This window comes from Camarhynchus parvulus, chromosome 2 (assembly GCF_901933205.1).
Source record: "Camarhynchus parvulus chromosome 2, STF_HiC, whole genome shotgun sequence".
NCBI classification, from domain to species: domain Eukaryota; kingdom Metazoa; phylum Chordata; class Aves; order Passeriformes; family Thraupidae; genus Camarhynchus; species Camarhynchus parvulus.
The window spans coordinates 32,323,298-32,347,198 of NC_044572.1; the positions used below are offsets into that span (position 1 = coordinate 32,323,298).

The window sequence follows — 23,901 nt, forward strand, 5'->3', positions numbered from 1 at the left end:
GAACTGCATTTCTAGAGATCTCCTAGAGGGGACAAATCCTTAAGCAATGTGGCTTGAATTCAATACAGAGTGCTGATTTGAGCAGAAAGTTGGGCTGTAGACCTCCTGAGACCCTTTTCAACCTGAATGGTTTTTAATTCTCAGAACAAACATGTCACACTGCTGGATAAAGTGGTTGCACCATGATTAAAGTGACTCCTTAAGTAGAAATTATAGCTAAGGAGTGCCACGCCTTAACAACTGAGTCCTTGAACAAAGACCTTCACCGATGCCTTTCCAGAACTGCAAATAAAAAGGAAGGATGGGTGGCTGGTTTTCCAAAAAGTTTTGAACCAAGAAAATTTTCTATTTTAAGATTTCTCAAGTTTGGGGGTCACCATTAGTGACAGGGTAAACAAATAACTTATTCTAGGCTTGTGAGCAACACATTGTTTTAATAGTGCCAAGCAACCCTATGGTGACAATGCCAAAATTCTTGCACACTAACAGCTGTTTTAGGTATTAGAACACTTCTGAAAAGTTAAGAGATTACAAGTTATAATTTCCTTTATCACAGAAGACTAAAAACCAGTAATGAGAACAAGACTTTCTCATCTGAGTCACAGGACAATGGAGCAAATTTGGATGGGGGGAGAGTTTTTGGTCAAACAGTTGCACTGAAACATTTCTTCCTTTTTCTATACCCTTCACTTGGCTATTTCTAGCATTGAATTCTGAAAGGGAAGTAAGAATTCAATGCTAGTAAGAACAGGCTACAAAAGCAGTCTCGAAAGACAAATATTATGCACATATTAGCTGGAATTTAACATTTAAAACTCACCAGTTTGCTGTGTTTTGACAATTAGAGCCCATCACAACCAAAAGCAGCTTACACTCTTAAAACAGATATGTAGACAACTCACTGAGTCACAAAGTTGGGTGGCCCAGCTTAAAAGTCTCAGGTCCAAGTGGAAGCTTTTCTCCACTCCTTGTCCCCTCCACAGTATCTCACAAACCTTGCTGCAAAGTCACTGCAACTTACCACTCAGCTGGCTCAAGATCATGGTCAAAAAGCTGAGACACCTCAAGGCACAGTTCAAAACTTGCTCAGCCAAATTAACTTGCCCCTGCCATAAGAGTCCTGTGGCATCCTGAACATCCACCCAACACCACATTTCCTGCAGCACAGCCCAAAATCTTCTGCTTCCTCTTCTTTTGGCTTAATTACTTGGGCCACCTGGAGTAAGAAGAGTAACTTGCACACCCCTGAATTAGGTCAGTCAACCAGCTCTGATCCCATGAGTCTTCTGATTTCTCTGAAGCAGGGTTTTAACATTATGTCTAGTTCCTCTGGTTGGAAGATCATCTTCTATATCTTCTAGGTGCTTAGTGCAACAGAGCCCTGACCTCACCTCTAACTTCCTTACTCGCTACTTAAGCTACTACAAGACAAGTTTCCTAGAGAAACCTTTGTGTTAACTAACACAATGTGACTTTTCTAAGCCTACAACTATAATAGAAGAACAACAAAATAACTTCATTAGGGACTTCTAGGACATTAAGGTCTTACAGAGGGGCAGATGTTTGATAAAAGTATCACTATCAACTGTTTTTAGTAGGACTCTGATTTAAATAAAAAATTGCTGTGGGCCAAATCTCAAAGAAAATCAGCTTTCCTCACTGGATTTTTCCCCTTGTTAATAACAATTGCATGACAATTATCAGCAGTGCTGTAACCAACACATCTGTATGAAAAAATCAACCTAAGTGAGAAGTATGCTAATTGCATATTTATCCCAGGACCTCCACTCCCTCACTGTATTTTAAACACCTGCAAGTGGTGTTGATTACCTCACATATACCTGTAAATATCACCCTCTATAATTAAGCCAGGCAATTAAAATCCCAGCATAAGCCAGTATGTCATCTGAAGTGAAAACTGGGTGGTCTGCCACAGTCACTTTCATGTATCAGATTGCCTCACCTGCAGCTAAGCCCAGCCAGATAATGGGAAATATATGTGGATCAGGAAAAGCAGTTAATTCAAAGTGTATGTCCCAGGTCAGATAAAGGAAAGATGATCACCCTCTCTTTTCTTCTTGTCAGAGGAGGAGCAAAGGCAGCCCCCCCATGCTCCTCTGGGTATAGATCCAAGCCAAGGAAGAAGCAATGCCTTCCTGAGGTTCTGCTCTGCCCCAGAAGCTACTCTGCCCTCTATCCTATAGTCAGGAATCAAATGAAGCATGTGATCAAGATTCAAATTTTGTTTGATGTACATAATTCTTGATAAATATCTCCAGTTTCTCATTCTAAGAGAATTCATCAGGGAAAGGAAGGGAATCTCCCTTCCAAAGGCTTTTGACACTGCCCCGTACAACAAGCTCATAAGGCAAACACTGACAACAGTACAACAGCAGGTGAGAGGCTGACCTAGGGATCCCTGTAGGTAAAAGTCATTACCAGCCTACTGTCAAACCACAAGGCTCAGTTTCACAGGGTTTGCAGGGAATACACCATCTAGCGCTGTATTAGGTTTCTGCTCGCTGAATTTGAAGATGGCACAAAGCTGAAATGGAGTGACAATATACCTGGAGCCAAGAGCTCAAAGCAATCCTAAACTACAGGAATTACTCTGGAGAATCCTCATGGGACATTCCCAGGTAAGAGACTTCACAACAATCAATAGCCTAGAAATAGGAGTCTTGAGAAGTTGAAAGAACTTAAACTCCCTCCTTAACCCTCCCAAAGCATCATAGGTCTTCCAACATGTAAAAGACTGCTGCAGAGAGCAGAATGACATGTTCTCCATTCACCTGCTGAGTAGGACAAGTAGCAATTGACAAGAAATACAGCTTAGTGCCTGATGTTGCACACTGTTTTCTGTTTCCTTTTCAGAGATCCCTACCAGAGATTCCCAGACCTAGCAGGCAGCAGCAGATTTGTGCATGCTTAGCTTTCTGCTAGCGCTTTTATAGCTAAACATTATTTTTATAGCACTACATCAAGTTAGGATTCTTAGAGGAAGCTTGAGGTGAGACCCTATTTTGATATATTGTATACATCTTTACTGTTGAGTCACCCCACCTCTAGAGTTCTTTTCATTTTACTTACAGCTCATATCTGCATCTCCTATTTACATCTTGGTTTTATGAGAAATATCTGCTTTATATAATCATAACTTATTCTTAATTGCCGTAGTTTCATTGGTTTTCTTTTCCTAAAATCCACAAGATCCCCACCTGTCCTCTTCATATCCTGCATCTTAAGCAGGTACAATTCATCAAGATTAGTTTTTACACTGCATCTCTGAAGAACAATCAATCCACCCACAGAGCTTAGCTGCTTTATTCAAAGCAGTGATACAATCTACAGATCCTCAGGACAGTTACTCAGTGCGCTGTAAGACTTACAAACATTTGCCCAGTGAGAATCAGTCTCTGTTCTTTTAGTGATACTCAAAGTGGTCTTACAAAATATGCAGATACGTTTGAGACATCTCCACCTTCCTTGCATGGTCAGAAATCTCGATGCGGAACCCTGACTCACTTTGCAGCTCTATAAATCCTTCTCCATTACTACTTCTGCTTGGGAAATCTGAAACATTGGAGGTCTCAACATAACTATGAGACTTCATTTTTCCTTTCCATGAAAAAGTGAGGAAAAGCAAACCCTCTTTAGTAACATTTTTTTGCTTTCAGAAGAGCTAAATCAGACCTTCCTTCCCACACATTTCTGTCCCCGAAAGCAACCTGCAAGTCTCACAGCAAAGCTAGGAATACACATTCACAGCATTTTTCCTGCTTTCTTTGCTCACTCAACAGGTTCACACTTCACAGGCTCGGCTTTTAGTCTACCTTTTTTGTTACCAAGTTCATCAACACTATCTGTTTATCTGCTGCATCCAAACCAATAAGGAAATAAGCCCACAGAAGATAAGTGGGAACTCTTCAACAGCTACCTTCCTGCTGAGCCAGCAAGTGCCATTTCTGGCACCATCTGTGTCCTGAAAGTCTGTTCTCTAGTGTTTTATTCACTAAACATGGAAAAAATATTTGGAGAGAAAATCTCTTGAAGCATCTTCTACACCCATAGATGCTAGATTTAAAATGTTTTAAAAGAAAGAGATATAAGGGTTTGGCATTGCACAGCTCCTTCTCAGAACTCTGCTTGAATCCCCATTGTGTTACACCAGAAACCAACTCTAGGTACTTCAGTTTTAAATCACCATACCTATATCTCCTTCCAGAGGGCCTATAATTTTGTCTTGCAAATACACCTCCAGTGCTGAATACACACAAGCTAAGAGAGAGAGTACTTGCCATTACAAATTAGGAGTCAAATCAGCTACAGACTGCAGTTCAGGGAAGAGTAAAAAGAGATCTATTTGCTTTTCTGCAAAAAGCACAGAACCAGGGTACTTGTTTCCAATGAGTAAGAGATAAGACTGGTATATGTGGAGAATAGGAAACAAGGGTTTTCCAAACCCTACACTGGTCATGATTCTTAGCATCAGTCTGGGCTCTGTATTTCAAGAGTGAGGACAGAAAAGGCGAAGAATACTACCACTACATATTACACTGCTACTACCCTACTACCCACATACTACCACTAAAAATGATGCACTAACTGTTTGAGAGTTTGCTTCATGAAACAGACTTTGCAACAAGATAAAATGATTTATTTAAACAATAAGATCTGATCATGCATGAGTGCTCCAAATTACAAATTATGGATAAAGTAACCTCTATAGGCAAATTATGTGTAAGCAGCAGAAAAGGAAGATTATGCATGCAGAAGTCATGATGCTTCTATGGAAGCAGTCACTGATCCAGAATCCTCAGAGACAGCCCAGTGAAGGTAGGGGCAAGATGCAAGTGAACTCATGCATGAGTAGAAAACTTGACCCTGGCTAATCCTTTATCAGTCCAGATTCCAACTACAGTCTAAGGCAACTCCTAAATTTTCTGAGCTCATACAGAGATGCTGTCTTCCCTCCACCTCCAGTTTCTCCTATCTGGGCAAGGAGCACAAGAGTACCCAACCCACACATACAGAAACCCACAGAACCTTGCCAAAAGTCTTGTGAAGTTCAAATTAATTATCAGATAAGTTTTGTACAAACTTAACCTTGAATGACTTGGAATAAATTAGAATTTTATCTTTTACAGCTGCACTTTTCAAGTGAGCTCTTCAGGATAGCAACCTTACGGTTTTGCTTCAAAGTAGTAGCTCAGCAGATTATAGCAGTTCATTATCTGCCCTTTTCTCCACCACTTAGCTCTGAATATGGTCTAAAAGAGCTATCTCACCTTTTTGCTTATATCATGATGGTCTGATAAGTGCATAGTGAGGTCTTAACATAACCCAGAAGAAACAAGCCCAATTGCTATGGCTGGTTTTAAGAGCCAGTATTTTAATCAGTAATGTCAACCTACATGAAGGAGAACACTAGATGGAATATTTTTGTCAAAAGGGGCAGTCAGAAAAGCAAATAGCTACTCTGAATTTCAGGACTTCGTTCCTGGTAAGTCTTGCTAATAAATGCCTGTTACTCTGTGGCCATTTATACCCACTGTTTCCCAATCTACATGGAATAACTGTGGGCCAAGTGTCTTACCATGAGTTTTCAGGACATGCAGTTATGTCCAAGGGGAAGTCAAAATTTCCTTATCACTAAAGTTCAGTGTTTTCTTTCTTCTCTTGTACTAATGGCATTAAATTTTACTAAATAGACATGCATATCTCTTAGAAAGATAAGAGGGTACACCAGTGGAACAGTTTCTAAGTTTTCACCAGAAACAGATTTACTCCAGCATTCCACAAATCTCAAAAGCCAGCTTCTACCTACACGGAGAACAAAGGACCTATATCAACAGTCAAGGGGCACCTTCCTCAGGTGATGGATCTCAAAACATTCTCAGTTCAAATTAACCTTCAATATTTCCTGAAAAAGTTTCTGGTTTTGGAAACCAGGAGGCAAAACTCATCTGCGGTGCTCAGAAGTGGGAGCTACTACCAAACTCTGTTGCAGATGAGCTGAATTTAAGAAGGTTATAGATGTCTTCCTTTTAAGAGGGCCCTGTGGGTGTTTTGTTATGAGCCTCTGTGCATAGAGGTCCTCACTGGTCCCAGTCCTACATGGCCCAAGGCATACAGGGACCACTGTGTGACACCCTGGCAGCAAGAACAGCTGTGAATCACTGAACCAGAGGCAAGCACACTGAATTCTAGGGGCACTCCCATGGGCTTTTTATAAAGAGCTTGTTTTTATAAAGAAAAAAAATGAAAACAAGATAGTTACTACAGCTTTTGCAAAGAATGGCACCAGAACCTTTCAAATAGTGGCTATACCAGGGGAAAAACAGTTCACAGGAACATTAATCTGCTGTTCTTTTCACATATCCTATGTCACAGTAAAAGGAAAGGTGCAGAGTACAAAGTGTGTTTTGTATTTCAATCTGGAATGTACATGAGGGCTGGGCTAACTAACCTAAAGACCTCTTTCATCAGTTGTTTCGCTCTGGTTTTAAGGATTTCACACCTATTAGAAATCAGTCTTGATTCAAGCAATTAACAAAGGGGTGATGAGGCAAGTGAATTGGCACAGAGGGACTATAAAACACAATCTAAGTAAAATCACTCCAGCTGCTACACATGCACACTCACATACCATCCACTCAGAAAGTATTCTGCAAGAACATTGCTTCAATATAAATACCTCTCTGAACACATACATTTCTACTCTCCCTACTAAGAAAGACTTGTTTTAAGGGGGAATCATCAAAAACCTTCTTACAGAGTTCAAAAGAAAGTTTTTTCAAGGATTTTAACACAAAAAAAAATATACCAGAACCCAAGGTAAATTGACACCAGACAGTTCTCTGATGAATTAAATCACCAGTCACTGTACTTTATCAGCACTGTTTTAAGGACAGACAAATCTTACCTGCTTGAGTACTGAGGTGCCAGACCACCAGCACTTACAAAGAAAAGCTTTAGGAAGTTAGTGGACAAAGTGTACTTGCCAGGCAACTCTGGTGTTTCAGGAGAACACAAAAAAAGTATTATAGAAAGTTTTGGGTCTATAAATTCTGTGCTCAAAGGGTCAGGTCTGTAAAAGTAACTTTAGAGCATGTAGGCAATGCTGAGATGATTTTAACAGGGACAATTTTGACTTTTCCTTTGTCTTCCTAAAGTGTTTTTAAAAAGATGGGCAGAGAAAATATCTGAGACCAGAGATCACTACAGAAACTGCAACAACAGAGAAGAGGGATCATTTAAGTCAGAAATCAAATGGGAAACAGGGTAGATCCCCCCCCCCCCCCCCCCCCCCCCCCCCCCCCCCGCCCCCTTGTTTTCTTCCCCTTTTTCTTTTTTACCCATCATATACAAGCAGTATTTGCTACATGTGTAAGGAGTCATGAGCAGGTAGAAGCATTTTTAAGTACTCTGCTCAACAGCACTTCTGTTAAACATCTGTTTATTCACATCTCTGAGTTGTATGCCTCTGCTCTGATACTTACTATTCCTACACAAAACCCTCAGAGGAATTTTGTACCAAAAAATAACTTAATTTTCAAATTAGTCAGCCTCAACCATCTCTATTATTATGCTTCCCAGAAGTTTGACATTAAAAAAAAAAGTTATGAAATTGAAATAAGAGATATTAAGTGGATACGGTTAAGCTGAGGAGTATGCAAGGCTTGGGAAGTGCAGAGGAAAAGCTCAATGGACAGCTGGCACCAGAGAGGCAGGCTGGAGCAGTGAGAGGTGGTGTGATACCTGACAGAGACCCTGTGGGTGACAGCCTTGATTCAACAGACCATTGCCTCCATTTTCCTTCAAAGCTAGGAGGCAATCAGGCAGTGCAAACAAAGAAGTAGCTGCAGATGGAAAGTCAGATGAAGGCAACAGACCAAGCCCACTGGAGAACAATGCTACCAGAGCTTTATCCCCAAAACCACCACCCTCCAAATTCCCTCAGGCAGGAGGATGACTTAACACTAATAAAACATAAAAAAACATTTTAGACATATACAAGGCAGAAAAACAGTAAAGAAAACTTATCTGTTCTCACAGTTGGCAATCTACTGCAAAAATTAGAACGCTATTTGTGGAGTGTAAATAGCAAGTACATATTATACTGGTGAGAGCCAATAATCTGTGAACAAACAATTTGCCATAATGCCACCAACACAAAGGAGCAAGGAAAATAAAAGCCCCCCAAAAAATCCACACCCAAAGAAGGACCAAAACTAAATTTCTGCTTCTGTAAAACTTTTTGACCAAGTATTTAAATAAGAACTTTTACTAAGTTTGCTGAACTCATACACCAAACATCAGCAAGATCCAAAATGGATGAGCTTTCAGTCAAAGAGAGTGACTGCATCAGGAAGTCAGCATTCACCAAGGAATCCATTTCAACATTTTTTATGGTTAACTTGGAAAACAGAAATGAAGGCAGTTATCTGAATTGCTTAGAAGGCTCTATTGTTCCCTCTTCCAAAGGATTTTTCCCCAGAACAGAATGGGTGGTGTGTGCAAAGCAAGCGAAAGGTGGGGGAAGGGGAAAAGTCCTATGGATGAAGAGAGAAACAGAAGCAGAGTTTTTAAGCAAAAATAATTTTTTTAAAGTAACTTCCTACCTCCCACTGCAAGTGAGGCGGGATATTCCTGATCTGAAGCTTCCGACTCCTGCAAATAAATTAAAGAAAATAGTTTTAAAAAAAAACCAGAGAAAACATTATTGCAAGATAGACTATACATAGCAGTGTCATACATTTTAGCATCTGTCGTACTAAAAGGGGCAAAACCAAATACAGAATTCAAAAAAACCAACAGATCGCCGAGGGGGGAATGTCAGGTCAAAACCATTTCAAGTCCAAAGAACTGTTACAGAAATACTTGTTACACATTTGACAGCTGTTACATTTCATGAAGCCTCCACTTTTCCTGAAGAGTATTTCTATTTTAGCTTTAAGGCCTTCAGTATCTAATTCTGTTATAAACGGGTGCGATGATCCCATGTATTCGTACTGGGTTCTCCTTTACACACTTTAAGAGTTTTTTGTTATTTTGTTTTTTATAATTCAACAAGACAATACATCACAATGTTACAATCCTTCAAGGTAAGGAATATAAATTTGAATAAATACATTTGGTTTAATATTAAGCTTTTCATCAATGTAATGATGGACTATTTTCTAATATTTACATTATTAACATTCTTCATTCCTTATTGGGAGGAGAGGGTAAGAATCAGTAAATTTATTGTATCTTCACCCCAAATTTACATCAGTTTTCACTTATCTACTAAACAAAACATTCACTTTGAAGTGCTGCTGCAAAGCCTGGCAGTGTGCTGGCTGCCTTCACAGCCAAGTCCTTTGTCTTCTCCCTTCCCCCAAAGTGAGAGAACAAATAAATGCCAGAGATGCCACAAACCCCTTGGGATTTACAAGAATGTGTAGATTAACACAGTTTCGGCTAGGCTCAGGTATGTTGAGCCAGTAGGGTCAGCCTGACCATCCTGGGGAGCTCTGGGGAAGGGAGAGGGGACAAGAGGAGACTTCAAAAGTCTCAACTGCATTTTGGTACACCAAAGCAGCTAAAATAAGTGTCTTGTGTTCAAACACTTAGTTCTACCTCACATTTGAATTGCTTTCAATGATAGCCTCTCTCAGAAAAAAATGCTTAACATTTTAAGGATTTTTTAATAACAGTTAAATTTATACAAGCCAGTGAAGTCTTCAAGCAAAACAACTTTTAGAGATGTTCCTGTCTAGCAATAAAATCAAAAGCTTTCCTTTTGGCCCCCAAATCCTTTTAAAATACACTCCTTTCCCTAACACCACCACCTACCCAGGCCTGCAGTGAGTGTTTTACATCTTAAAATGCTCTTCCCCACAGGCCTTGTTCAAGGCACAAGCAGAGGTTACAGCACAAAGCCACTTGCCCAAACTGCTCCTCATGTGGAGGTGCCATCCCCAACACTACAGCAACCATGGATCAAGCAATAAACACAATTTGGCCAGAAAACAGAATCAGGTCTTAGTTTTGTAGCATTTCTCAGCTGTTTTCACTCCCTCTCAAGCAAGTAGGAGCAGATTTCAACATTTGATCATATAAATAGGCAAGGAAGGGAGAACAAAAACCCAAACCACACACAACCCTGTTAAGGTTTCATTTTCAGTAAAGCAGGGAAAGTCAGGAGCTGCCTCACTGTAATAGGGAGAGCAGAAAATTTCCTTGAAGCCTGCAAAGTTTCCTTCAGACCACCATCTCAGCTAGTGATACTGCTGCAAAACAGTCACCCTAAAGTAGTGGTATACTGCTCTGAAACATCAAAATAATCTCACACAGCGACCTGGAACTTGGAAGCTGGGTCCTGACATAGAACATAAAAGGGGATGTGCATACAACATTAAAAATACTGGGCAATTTTAATACAGCAAAACCCCAAACCACAAAATTGGCAGCCAATACACTATTCAATGTGCTTCAAACCTTGTTGTGCCATTACTCTCAGACTTGTAGATTCAAATTAAAATCTATGAGTTCCATAGCAAGGAGCACCATTCACAGAAGGATCCAAGCCCAACCGCCCCCATACCCACAGCAGGTCTCACCCCAGCCCCACACCCAAGTTTGGCCACTGATGCTCCCACTGAACAGGGAACATCCACTGGTGAGAAGGGGGCTGGAGGGGAGGAAGTCCTTTCCAGAAACACTTATACAAGTTTAACAAAACTACCACCTCACATTTCATTTCAGAAGGAAATCCTTCTGAAAATCCTCTCTACTGCTCAACAACCGAAAGATGGACCAAAAAAAATGCAATCTGTGTTTTTAATACATCTAATGCTGAGGACTAGCACAAGGTTTGGCTCCGGGCTTTTTCCTTCCCCTTGTGGCTTCAAGGGACTGAAAAAGTTCGATACAATTTAAAACTTTAGCCAGCCAACATTCGTAGCGCAGAAATAACTTGAACATTCTGAAAAGGAGAAGGAAAGGAGACAAGCAAGGAAGAAATGCCACCTTAAAATTACTAGTTCCCCTGCCACATTCACAAATAGCAAAAGAAAATGGCAAGCTAAGTACGAAACAGGTACAGTCCTGTTGTGCACCTCAATTTATGGCAATAGTGAGACACCTATTGTACAAAACTGAAAGGTCACTTCAAAAGTACAAGAGTAGCTATAAACACACCATTTAATTTGGAGCTATTTGTACCTTCATCCGTTTCTTGGCTGCAAGTAATTTTAACTTGTCACCTAGTGCACAAGTTTGAAATCTGGTGTTTACTGATGCATGTGAATTTTTTTCCCCATTATTTCTGTATCACAATTAGCCATGGGGAAAAAATATAATTGAATAAAGCTTTGCATGACCAAAAGAGGAATGACACAGAACCAGCATAAGAGATCATGGACACCTTCGAGATTTTGCTATTTCATTTGCTATTAGCCCCTCTCTAAGAAGTCCTAATATATTCCTTAAGAATGCCTACAAGTCCGCAAAGCTTGTACCTCTCCACACACAGGAAGGAGAGCTAGAAAGGACCTTGTGTTTTTGTGCTCGCAGGGGCAGAAGGAGCAGCGAGCAGAGAGCTCCCATCTCCCACGTGGAGCCCGGAGATGCGGATGCAGCTCCCGCCCGGAGATCGCTCCTCCCGCTTTCTGCCGGGCACGGCGGCACGAGGGATGCGAGTGATTCCGCAGGCTCTGGCTCTGCTGCGAGCCCGCAGAAAACCGGCTCTCCAACTCCTCAGGAAAAATCCCAAATCGAATGCAAAAGTGTAGCAGAGGGTAGGGGGCGAAGCTGACAAATCCTGACTGAACGTAACGGAGCAGCAACAACTTCCACGAGGATGCGTTCTGACTTCTGCGAGCACTCTTTGCACAGGGTCAGAACTCCACACAATAGGTGGGGAAAGGAAAAAGTATAGAGTATCTTCCTGGAAAAACACTCCCATTTCAGGCAGTTAGTTCTTTCCATATTCCTCATGACCCTGTTTTCTCCAGCAAATAGAAATATGCAAAGATTCTATAGCTTTTTTATCCCAGGCAGCAGAACCCTACAGAGGGTTCTGCTTTGAAATAATCTCAAGTTGTGTTACTTTATGACTACTTGCACTCACACCAAGTGGGTAAAACAAAAAACAGTCCTTTCTCTTCCCATGAAGGTATTTTCTTACACTAGTTTCACTTAATATTTAGCCCATCTAGTCTGAAATTCTTAGTAAAACCCTGCCAGCACCTCTCATCAATGTGACTCACGTAAGCCTTGTGTATGCACTTTTTCCAGTTTAAGCAGATTTCTGAATTAATTTCTCCCATTCTAAATAGGCATTGCAAATAGATGTCAACTGAAAAAAAAAACCTCTGGGTAAATTAGGTTTGTGCTCTGTATAATACTAAGGTTTTGGAAAGCTATTTATGTTCACAGCATGTGAACAGGTATTCCCACTCATTTCTCTTCTTCAAAGATACCCTCTAAAAAGTGTTTGGGGTAAGAAGAAAAGAGGCTTCTCTTGTTTCTGTACAAGGTTGCTCCATAAGTAATTGTTTGGCAATAATTTACTTTGCTTAAGAGGAATTGCACACATTCTGATTCTTCTTTTCAGGTACTAGCCAGGTAAGAGAATTCAATTACTTTAAGCCACTGCTGACGACCATTTGCCAACATATTTCTTCTGGAGCTTTGTATTTGGGAGACACAAATATCTCTGCAACACTAAAAGCAAGAAAACAAGCAGCCACCGCTGTGCCCCTTCACCAGGCAAAATCAGCATATTTGTGCTACATGTGTGCACAGAGACGGAAAGGGCAAAGTGCCATAAAGATGGATAATTTACTAAAAGCCGTTTTAGTGATCTCTGAAGGGGTCACCTCTCTTACATCAATACACAGAACAAACATGCACAGGGACACCCAGCGCTCCCAAACCACAAGAACTCTCCACACATATGAAACAATACTAAATATGTCTTAGGAAGCAGGTGGTGGGAGAAAGAAAATGCTGAAATTGTGGCTTTTCTTCTTCACTTTTACGTATACCCTTTAATTATCTCTCTGCCAGGATTTTTTCCTTCAATAGATCAAGTTTCCCTTAAGTTAAAAGGGTGTCAAAATTGTCTATTTTTGCACCTCCCTGTATTAAGTCTCACTGTACACTTTCACTAATATAATCTCACTCTATATTTTATATGACACTTAGCAAAGGCAAATCACATCAGCTTACACTTCCCCATAGGGGAAAATAATTTTAAATAAGATAGACAATTATAAACAAGAACAATAAAGTATCATGCTTTTGCTCACAGTTCCTTTTTTTTTGTTTTGTATCTCATAGATGTGTGAAAATTCTACAGAGGAAAACAAATGCAAGTATCACTTCCATAAGGTAGTACCTACACTGTCACCAGAGCCCTTTTGCCATCCTCCCTCCCCCCCAGAGACATGCTGCCTCTTACTCCTTAATTCCCATTTCTCAACAATAACACCACTTAATAGTCTCTTATTTCAGCAGCCATACGAATTACACACAACATTAATGCCTTAAACCCACAGAGCACAAACATATTCCTTTCAAACAAGAGCCTATGGAAAAGACTTAAACATGTTTGAAAGCAGATCAAGTGAACATTGACAATCTTAGTCCATTCAACTGTTTGAACTCAATACCTATGGGATAGAAAGCAAATGGTCTACCTTTGCCACTCTTAAGAGCATGCAAAGAGCAAATGCTTGTTCATTTCCTGTGTTCTAGGTCTGTAACCATGCTGGTTACCTGGAACAAGTCTTGTCACAGGTGCAGAGTGTGCCAATACCCACAGCACCAAGGCTGGTACCCCCCAGTGCTGCCTCCCAGCTTGTGGTGCCCCAGCTCTGACACGTGATGCCACTGCAAGCCCACTCACCAAAACAACCCCTCTTCTCCCGGAGCTCCAAAGAATGGCACGAAGACAAAAATTGTCAATTCTCAGCCTTACTTCACTGACAACCCAAACTGAACATAGACAGCTGGAGATGAAATGTTAAAAAAACACCACACAGCAAAAAACCTTCTATGGGGTGTGGGTAACGCCATACGGTAAGAAATGAGTTCTGTATGAAAAGTCCTGACAGGAACAGCCATAGAAACAAAGTTAGCAACTCTTCTAGCCAAATAGAAAACTGCTGGTAATCAACTGAATTTATAAGGGAAGGGAAAGAGGTGTCTTCTTATTTACTCTGCAGCCAGCAAAATAAAAACAGGCAGGGAAAATCCCGCACAAAAGCTACCCCCACACAGAGTACCTTAGTTTCTCCCCCTCGGGTTGCTTCAAGTAGCTGATGCTTGGGCACAACAGAGTGAATCAGTGTTTTTAACACTCTTCTAGTGGGAAGAAAGGAAAAAAAAAGCAGCCACGTTTACAGGACAAAATAAATAATCCTTAACTTTCAACTCAGATCAGTGTGGCTGGGGGGAAAAAACAGTAGTTTTCTAGTTACAGGGTGTGGGAGGGGGAATTGTCATTATTTTCTTTATGGTAAATGGAAGTAATGACGCAGACTAAGCCACTGGAGTGGCTTGTCCTGCAAGAAGTGCTGCAGTCCCTGCCTGCCCCACTCTTCACACTGAAATTTCTTGGACTTAAGCAATCTTTTCACTCTAAATTTCTCACATTTCATTCCTGAAAGTACCTCACAAACAGCAGTAAGTCCATTCAAATAATGGACATTCTAAGCCATCTTTATCTTATTGAATGGACATTCTAAGCCATCTTTATCTATTAAATTTTGTATGCATATACTCATGCAGTTAGATATCTCAACGTGCTTTTTCCTAAAAAGTAGTTCTGACTAATACAAAACCAAATGATCACACTTCCTACCTAAAATGAAGGTACTCTGAATTTCTTTCAAAAACAAACTCAGGTTCAGTTAACTGATAAACAGAGGTGTTTATATCACTTATATTAAAAAGTATTTAATTTCTAGTATATATTACGAGGCACCCTGATGGCACCGTTACTACATTTTGTCAAATCAAGCTGTTAGCTTGTGAAACAGCCAGCTCATCTTCAACTTACCTAGCAGAAGAAAGTAGAAGTGTTTCAAATACTGACTTGTTAAGAAACATCACCACTTTTTATTTCTACACACTGATCTGGTCAGCACAATACTTGAAGAGGAAATGTTATTGCTCCAATTTCAGACCCAATTCAGCAATTCAAGCAGACAAAACTTGGCTAAGCCACAGGCAAACTGCAGCAATACTTCTCTTTGTGTTGACTCATTTAATCCCAGACCCAGATTTAAAAGCAGTCTGTACTACCGCTCAGAATAAGGATTTTCCATAAAATTTAGACAAAGAAAAATTTTCCCCAAAGCTCATGCAAGACATAATAGTTGGCTCCTAACCACACTTTTCCCCTTTCATCTTGCACGTACAGCCCAGCAAAGCGGCTACTTTGGAGAGGTGCATTATCTCAGCATGCAGAATGAAAATATGACTCTTGGATTACCTCACAGATCCCTCTGTGCTGATGATCAAATTTCCTACCACTGTCTGCAAAACATGGGGTTTGTTTACTACCTCTGCCCGGGGCCAGCCGTCAGAAAGCCACGCACGGGGCCAGCAGGGCCAGCATGGCTGTGCAGCTCCGCGCCCAAAGCCGCCAGCCCACCCAGCTGCCCTCTCCTTGCACAAGTAACTCAAGCACTCTGAAAGAACCTGCAGCTTTGTGAATGGCCTGTTGGCTCCACAAGTGCAGCCAGGAGATTTACATGGGCACGTCCAAGTCACATCGTGCAAAGCAGGCACATCAAGCAGCGTAAGCCCAGCTGTAGTTCTCGTGTTTGTGTGGATTATGGATAGCAGGCTCTCACCTGTTAGCATCTGCTTTTGGATTTTAGCAAAACAATTCTTCACATCACTAATTAAACTAAAAGCTTATATTCATTATTTGTGAATTCCCTCGAGCAGACCATAAAGGCATCTTAAAAAGAAAATTCTGAAGATTCTGCCATTGCCATATTAACATTGAATTTCTCATTAAAAAGAAAAAAACCTTTCATTTTTCAGGTGTTGTTAACAGAAAAGGCTGTTAAGATCTAATTTTTTTTTAGTAAAGAATTAAACACTGCTTTAAATCTAATAGGAAGTTTTAGTGCCCTTCAGAAAAATGGCTTTTTTCATCTTTGTGGCTTGTGACATTTGTGGTTGGGTTGGTTTTATTTGGTTCCTCCCCCTCTTTTTGGGGTGGGGTTGGGGTATATGTTGTTTTTTCTAAATGCTACATTCTCTCTTTCCCTCCTCCTCTGAGCAGGGGTCTCTATTCCTTAAACAACTCTACTATGGAGCTGATTTTGATGACCAAACTTTTCCCAGCTATGGTCACTTGCCATTTATTCTCTCACCATACAACTAACTGGGATGTGGATAAAAGTGAAAACACTCATGAAGTGCACAAAGGATAAAATAATCACCTTTAAAAGCAAAAGGACTTCTAAGCATGCAAAAATATTTTGATTACTTAATATCCTTAATGGAACACTGCGCTCAGCTTTTTCATTTCTTCTCCCCATCCCTCATTTTCTTCAGCCACCAAAATAGCCAAAGACTTCTCTCCCATCACCTGGTTTCCTAGCGCCCACAGGGCACTGCTACTTGGAGCAGTCACTATTTACATTATGAGCCAGCTAAGAAAATCCACATCAGCTGTAAGAAGCAGCCCCAGACTGAAATTTGTATCGGGTTCTCCTGCAGTATGTGGCCACATAAGGGGCTAGGGAGCAGTAGATTACAAAATAACAACAACAAAAATTTTTTTTTTTTTTTTTTTTTTTGTAATTTCCAGTGAATTCAGCTCCCTTTAAAGAACCCAAGTAGCAAAAAGGAAGGGTGAAAGATACTTCAGAGTCATTTCTGAAGTAAAAAAACGTACCAGGACTGCAATAATTAAAAAGCTAACAAGATACTTTGTTCTAAGTATCTGATGGATAAAGCCTTGCAGTGTTTTTATTTTGCACCTCTTCCCTACTACCATCTCTTACTCGGCAAGAGTTTGCAAACCAGTTAGAAACCCAATGGAAATAAGTAACACATAGCACATACTATGTAAAATTTTGGCAACTCTTTTTTGGTACCGGAGGTATGGCACCAGATTAGATCTCATCTAACAATAACTCAGTGATTCACCCTTCTCAGACTGAAATATCCAAATAAAATTAGCAGCACTCGTAGACAAATTCAGTAGCCACCATGCTGCTGAGACCAACTGCTCAACCACGAGCCTGTGTGTGCAGAGAACATCGGAAATACTTCCCAGATTCCTGACACCACAGCGATAGACAGGGAGCACAACCTATTTTGGTCTCCTTCAGGTCACACTTAAGTGAAACTACAGTTGTTCATACTCAATTTGAGTTCACTGTATGCTCCAGATTAAACAAATTCGGTTCTGGGAGGGGAGGGAGTGGAGGGGAAACAAAATAGCAAGAGTTGCTCCTCCTATACGCTTACAACATTTAATTGCAAGACCTCTGCTACACAGTCTCAGCATTTGCTACTTTTTTTTTTCTATCAAATATCAGATTTAAAACATTCAGGTTAAGAACAAGCTATTTCTCAGAACTTAAACTGACCGTGGCATTAGGGTACTTGAGGGACTCATCCCACTTCACCACCACCTCACTGTTTCACCCCACACATGCAGTTTTTAAAGAAAAACCTGTTAACTGCCTCTCTCAGGGTACTCCACAAAAACTGACACAAATTAATGTCCAATTCTTAAAAAAGGATCTCCATAAACAAAGATTCCTGTGGGGTCTAGAAAATGAAAACACAAACACTCATGCTGCTGAACACACCATCTAATTTCAAAAAGCTTACCAGCTATATCTAGAATAAGTGAAATATCTTCTTAGTCTGGTTTTAGGTGTATATGTGAACTTCAGTTACCATACTGGCTCCCTGACATTTTCTAGTCTCTTCCACTATATAAAAAGATAGCAACAAGGGCAAACTACTTCATTTAGGCAGCTGTATATATGATAATATCTAAAAATATTAATAGTCCTAGTGCTTAAAAGAACAAAATAAACTAAAAGTAAAATTAACAAATGCACATAGCAAATCAACACTTCCAAATATACAGCCACAGATTTCAGGCTCTTTCCAGAGTTTAGAGCCACTCGAAGTATTTAGAGTGTGCGTGCACATGCATGCATGGCTTTCACTCTGCATCCACACTGACTGAAACTTCCATTTTTACTACTGTTTTTCTGAAATACATATATTAATCACTTTGCAAGAGGACAGCTTAGACTGACGTGATAATTGAGCATTTGAAAGATATTGTGCTCATCATCTGATGTTCCAGCAAAGCCTAACAATGACCTGCAGGTAATTTGCTCACATGACGAAACTCTTTTTTTAATTAAAAATAATTTCTACCTTTCAATCTCAAGGCAAATCCAGAAAAAAATTAAAATTGCTGGAAAGACAAACAGTTTCTTTTAAATCTTCTAGACCACACTAACAGAAAAAAGGTAGAATACTCTGCCATCTTTACATCAGAAATGTCAACTTTGCTGTACATTTCCCATTATCTTTAAAATGAGTAAGTTCTTCTGTCTCAACAGCTTCAGTACAATAAGCCTTATTAACACAAGTTTAAGACAAACTTCTAAAGTATAAATTGATGCATGCTGCAGCCAAGACTGCATGGATACCAATTCTCACTTTGATGCTCTAGCTATCATTTCGCTAGTACACTTTGTTGAACTAATGGAATACCAGCAAGAAGAGCTCTCAAGTGCTGCCCCTTACTAATGGCAATTCCACGTGGCCTTAAACTGATTAAGTGACCTAAATCAGATGAGACATAACACCTTCACCAGAGGAGTGCTAAAACCCATAGGGTTTGCACTGCCACCTCCAAACAGCTTCCCTTCCTTTTGCTTGCCCTGACAAAACCCAAAAGTCATCAAAAGTGACCACTCTGCTGTTTGACTCATCATTTTTATGCTGAATATCAATAGGTGCAGAAATTTCTTTCCTAAATGCCATTGTTTCGTCTATATTTCTGTTACTTCTTACTTCTATTATTCTTTACTTGCAAAGAGAAACAACTTTGGTGTATGGCTTTCAAACATTATTTTCACTTTTTTAGTAATTTTCTCTGAAGAATTCTCCTCCACAAATTCAGTGCTATTCACTTGCACAAAAATTTTGTGGAGAGAAGAGCACCAAATGAAATTATTTCATGGCTGTACTTTCAGAAAAATGTAACATGTTATTTAGAAGACCTGCACAGTCTCCCATCGAAAAATTTTATACCATTTTTATACCCTTGAAGAATAGAATGTGCCATCCTTCAGCAGGTACATAGAACTAAAGAGACACACCTTGCACACATAAGCAATATTTTACACATTAAGGTGTGATCTAAAGACTGGTTACTGAAAAAAAATTAGCTCTCTAACTGATATATTTTAAGAAGTGAATTTATGCAGTAATAACCAAGCAAATTTTTCTTTTTTTTCTTTTTTTTTTTTTTTTTTTGAGCAATAGGTTTGGTCAGGGTAAGTATATCTACACTAGTAACTCCTCATGCACAGTAAATAATTTGTACTGCCATAGTTAAAGCATCATAGATTGTGTGTAAAGAGTCCTTTGCAATATTTTATATTGACTTAATAGAAATGCTGTTAATTATATCTTGCATTAAACTTCATTTTTAAGAATTGCCAAAACAATCTTCTGTGCTTTTGTCATAGCAGCTTTGATTAGTGCACACAGGCTTACATAGTATAATATATGAAAGCAATCCCTGAGCTTTCATACCAGGGCTTGATTAAAGCCTCAGAGTATCATTTCATTCTGTTCAACTGGAAAAGTCAACAGCTAAAATTCAATTGTCCACTGACTTTAAATTATGCAACATTTCAATTCTACAATTTCTTTCAAAGGGAAGTTATTCTCAAAAAAATTTTGTATATAAGAGGTGTATTTTCTTTAGCAACCTTTACAATTAATATATAATAATTTCCTCCACATTAGTAATGCTATTAAAAAATCTACCCTGACTTTAGGTAGTGGTATATAGAGCAATTATAGGATAATACTATCACCTTGTAAATAATTTCTTTTTTTTAAATTTCTTTTTCACAGAAAACAGGATATAGCACCAGGTTTTGAGGATGAATATCACAAACAGCACTGACTTTTTCACTGTAGATTTGAATACACTGCCATGACCAGAGAACAAAAAATAGAGTTTACATTTCCACACTGGAAAGTACACTCTTTACATAGCATTTAACATTGACATTGTTTTAGTTCACTTCACATTAAACTAAGCAAAATTGTAATTTTTTATTAGTTACTCTTAAAGAAGAGAAAAGGCTTATATCATGCTACAGCTAACCAGTTAAATCCTAAGTATAATTTGTAAGTTAATCATCATTAACGTCAAGATTATTTGCGTTTAGTAAGTTGCAATTTTCAAAGACACGGCATTTTGCTGGGTATTTAAACTAATACTATGAGCAAAGTTCATACGAACAAAGATGACAATTTTGACCACATTTAATAAATTATTTAGCAGATAATTAATCTGAATTGAGTTTGTATACAGATGTGCAAGCTTATTATCACACAAGACAGTAATTACTATCTTATTTTTACAATCATATGGCGCTGATTCATAAACAGAGATACCCAAATTAGGTGGTACTTGCCCCCACAAACAGACTGAGTTGCTTTTACCTGAAAGCACAGTTTAGCCTCTCAAAGTTTAAATACGCCTCTCAAAGCTTCTAAATTCAGCCTTTTCACCTGGATATAGATATAGCCAGCAACTGAGGATTTAAGAACATTTTTTTAAAGACCTGGAGAAAGTTAAAATAGCAAAAAAAAAAAAAAAAAGCTTAAGGAAGACTGCAGTGTTGTAAAGTATTTAACCATAGATATAAGTAATCCTTCTTTGGAGGTTACTAACCACTTTTTGCTAACACTACTGCTTGTGCATCTTCTTTACTCCCCACCATCATCCCCCCAAAATTCAGCTTATTTCAAATGATGCTGTCACCAGCTTCGTGCCTAGAGCTGGACTATGCAAAGAGACAAAACTACCAGTAACAACCAGAACCTGAATACCAAAAACCCCAAAACAAAGAAATCCCTCCCTCCCCCTCCTCCCCCAAACCTCAAAGACATGCTTTAATACTTCACAGCCACACACACGTTATACACAGAGAGCAAGGGAAGTTCACAGGGATGAATGTTAGAGGGAAAAGAGATCAGGGCACCTCCTCAGCCCCCCAAACCGGGCCAACATCTCCTTATCTCACCCCAGTCCCAACAGATAAGTGATACACCATAGCCACCTCCAGAAAAGTATCACTGTTCTAATTGTTCCTCTGGAATTTGCAGGCTTTCATTGTCATAAAACATGATTAAGTTTTGGACAGACTTTTCCATGTTTTGACTTTTTTTTCCTTTTACTGCCCTTTTCTCCCAAAGGTACCACCCAAAATGATACATCCGATGACACAAGGGAGAACTATGTCAAAGAGAGGCTTTCTGGAATACAAAATCACATGTGATTTCCACCAGCAGTGGAAATCTAGCTTAAAAAGTTAATCTTAACTTCAACTTTGATTTGAAAAACCATTTTTGAAGTGTTCCAGCACAAAACACAGCACTGCCATGCAGCGGGAGGCTGAAATAACCACACATGCAGTGCTGGATCTGAACAGAAGTCTCAGTTTCACGTTAAGATGCTGAGCTTAGCGTGTGCAAAACCAGTAACAGTCATTCTGGGTGAACTCTGTGGATCAGGTGACATGAGCCCAAGGGCCAGGAAGAAAAGCAATATGCATAAGCTTATTATTTGCCACAGAGGCAGGCAAAACCCAACCACGGCCACTGAATGAAATTCTGTGATTTTAGCGAAGCTAGTCAAACACAAAGGTAGAGCAATCCTTATAATTTCAAGACTTCAGTTAATGACAAGTCTTCAAACTGTTTTCCCAAGACTACTTTCAAGAAAAAATTGGTAGCTTCAACTATAAATAGGTTAAACATAATTCTCCTCATGCTTTGAGTTCAATTGAACAACTGTCATAAAGCCCAGTTGTACAAAGGGCGTGTACATCACTTTTATCTAAAGCTTATCATTCTATGTTAAATGCAGAATTTGGGACATATTTACATGTCAACAATCACTTCTTGTTTAAGACTAGCCAGTGCAAAAGAATGGGTAGAAATCCCATGATTTATAAAAATCCTCTCTCAAGTGCATGACAGGAAAAAAAAATAAAAATTTCTGAATTGAGGTGTATAATACATTCTAAATAAATACAATAAGCAGCAACCCTGAGCAAGGCATCAAATAGAACAGGAACTCACCATTTGCTATTAGGACTCAGACTATTACTGAGGAAAAAAATCCTATTATTTAATAAAAAAATATCCTCTACTTTTTGACTATTACAACAAAGTGTAATACCCTCCAATACCCCAGTATACCCCCTCCAAACACAATGTGGGGTGTTTGGTTGCTTTAGGAGGTGGATTTTTTTTTAAGTATTTTAGCAGAATAAGCATTCTGATGGATCTTCAAATGAAGGACAAGACCAATTTTACACCACGCCTACTGAGTTCCAGAATTAAACTCTGAAAAGAAATTTAGTAATGACTACACAGTATTTTTAAAAAAAAAACAACTGTAAGAGCTGTCCATTTCTCAATTATTTCTCATCCTATGTTAAAAGTTTCTGTGCATGTAGAAAATTCATACAACCAGGTAACAAACAAGTACTGAGATACTGCAACAGTAGTAGCGCCTCCTGATCAGCAATGGCAGTTTTTAATATTTTTGGTCAGCATAACACCAAGTTAGGCTGCTGCCCACCACCACCTAGACCTCGTTTAAATAATCAAGCTCTTATTAACACAAACCTCACAGTGTGAGAGCTCTTGCTGCTGATCAGCCCCAGCAGCCACTGAGATTGATACTGCTAAGAGACACTCAGCATCCAATCCCTCTGGCTTGGCCCTGGTGAACAGCTCCCTCTGTACACCAGAGCACTGGTTTGCCATGAAGAAAGATGTGGCTCATTCAGGAATCCTCTTGCCTTGGTAGGAAAGACCCCTGTGCTCTCCACAGCACAGAAGTACATAACTCTAACAAACTAGCAGCTCAGCGGTGAGGGGAGCCTGTGCAAGCTGCTGTGCAGTTAGCTAAGTCATTTGAAAAATTACTTCTAAATTACCTGCAATAGTCCAAGATAGACAATTTTTTCCCCTAGTCATTACCCGCTTAAATTTGCCACAAAACTTTCACCAGAAAAATAATTTAAAACATGTATATCAGAATTCACATTAAAAAAGGATAATATTTACATTATAAATATAATCTATTGTCACAGATTAAACTACTACCTAAATTCCTCTAGTATCCCATAAATTATGTTTTCCAAGCACTGTCCTAAAGAGACTCTTTGAGATTTTCATTTTAGATGTAGGAGTAAAAATTGAACTATCTTTCCATGATAACCAGGAAGACACCATAGCAGAGAATTCCCCCAATGTGTATAAACCAAATAATCCACTCTATCACCAAAAATAAATTTCTGGATTATCTGTTCTGTAACTGCTTTAAAACTGCTGTTTAAAAAAACCACAAACAAACAAACAACTGGTGTCATTTGCCTTTGCTAGATATATGCATTTTCCCTGTCAAAGCTAGAGACATTTTGTCACCTGTTTCCCAGGAGTCTCCCTGCTGCACACTGGGGTTCAGGATTCCCTCTGATGGCAAGGGAGAGGGCAGAGAGAGTGCAGGAGCAGGATCTAGGATGAAAGTTTTGTGGAGCACCTGCACAGCACAACTCACCCGAGGCAGGGATTCCCCCAGCCCTCCCT

General features: G+C 39.5%; 1 protein-coding gene across 1 annotated transcript in view; it reads right to left on the reverse strand.

Annotated features, from left to right (window-relative positions):
- The window catches only part of IGF2BP3 (insulin like growth factor 2 mRNA binding protein 3), a 112,969-nt gene that overhangs the window by 79,319 nt on the left and 9,749 nt on the right, over nt 1–23,901 (reverse strand). The window contains exon 4 of the mRNA XM_030969005.1: nt 8,625–8,673. Coding sequence (XP_030824865.1) covers nt 8,625–8,673 — 49 coding nt within the window. The remainder of the gene's footprint in view (nt 1–8,624; nt 8,674–23,901) is intronic.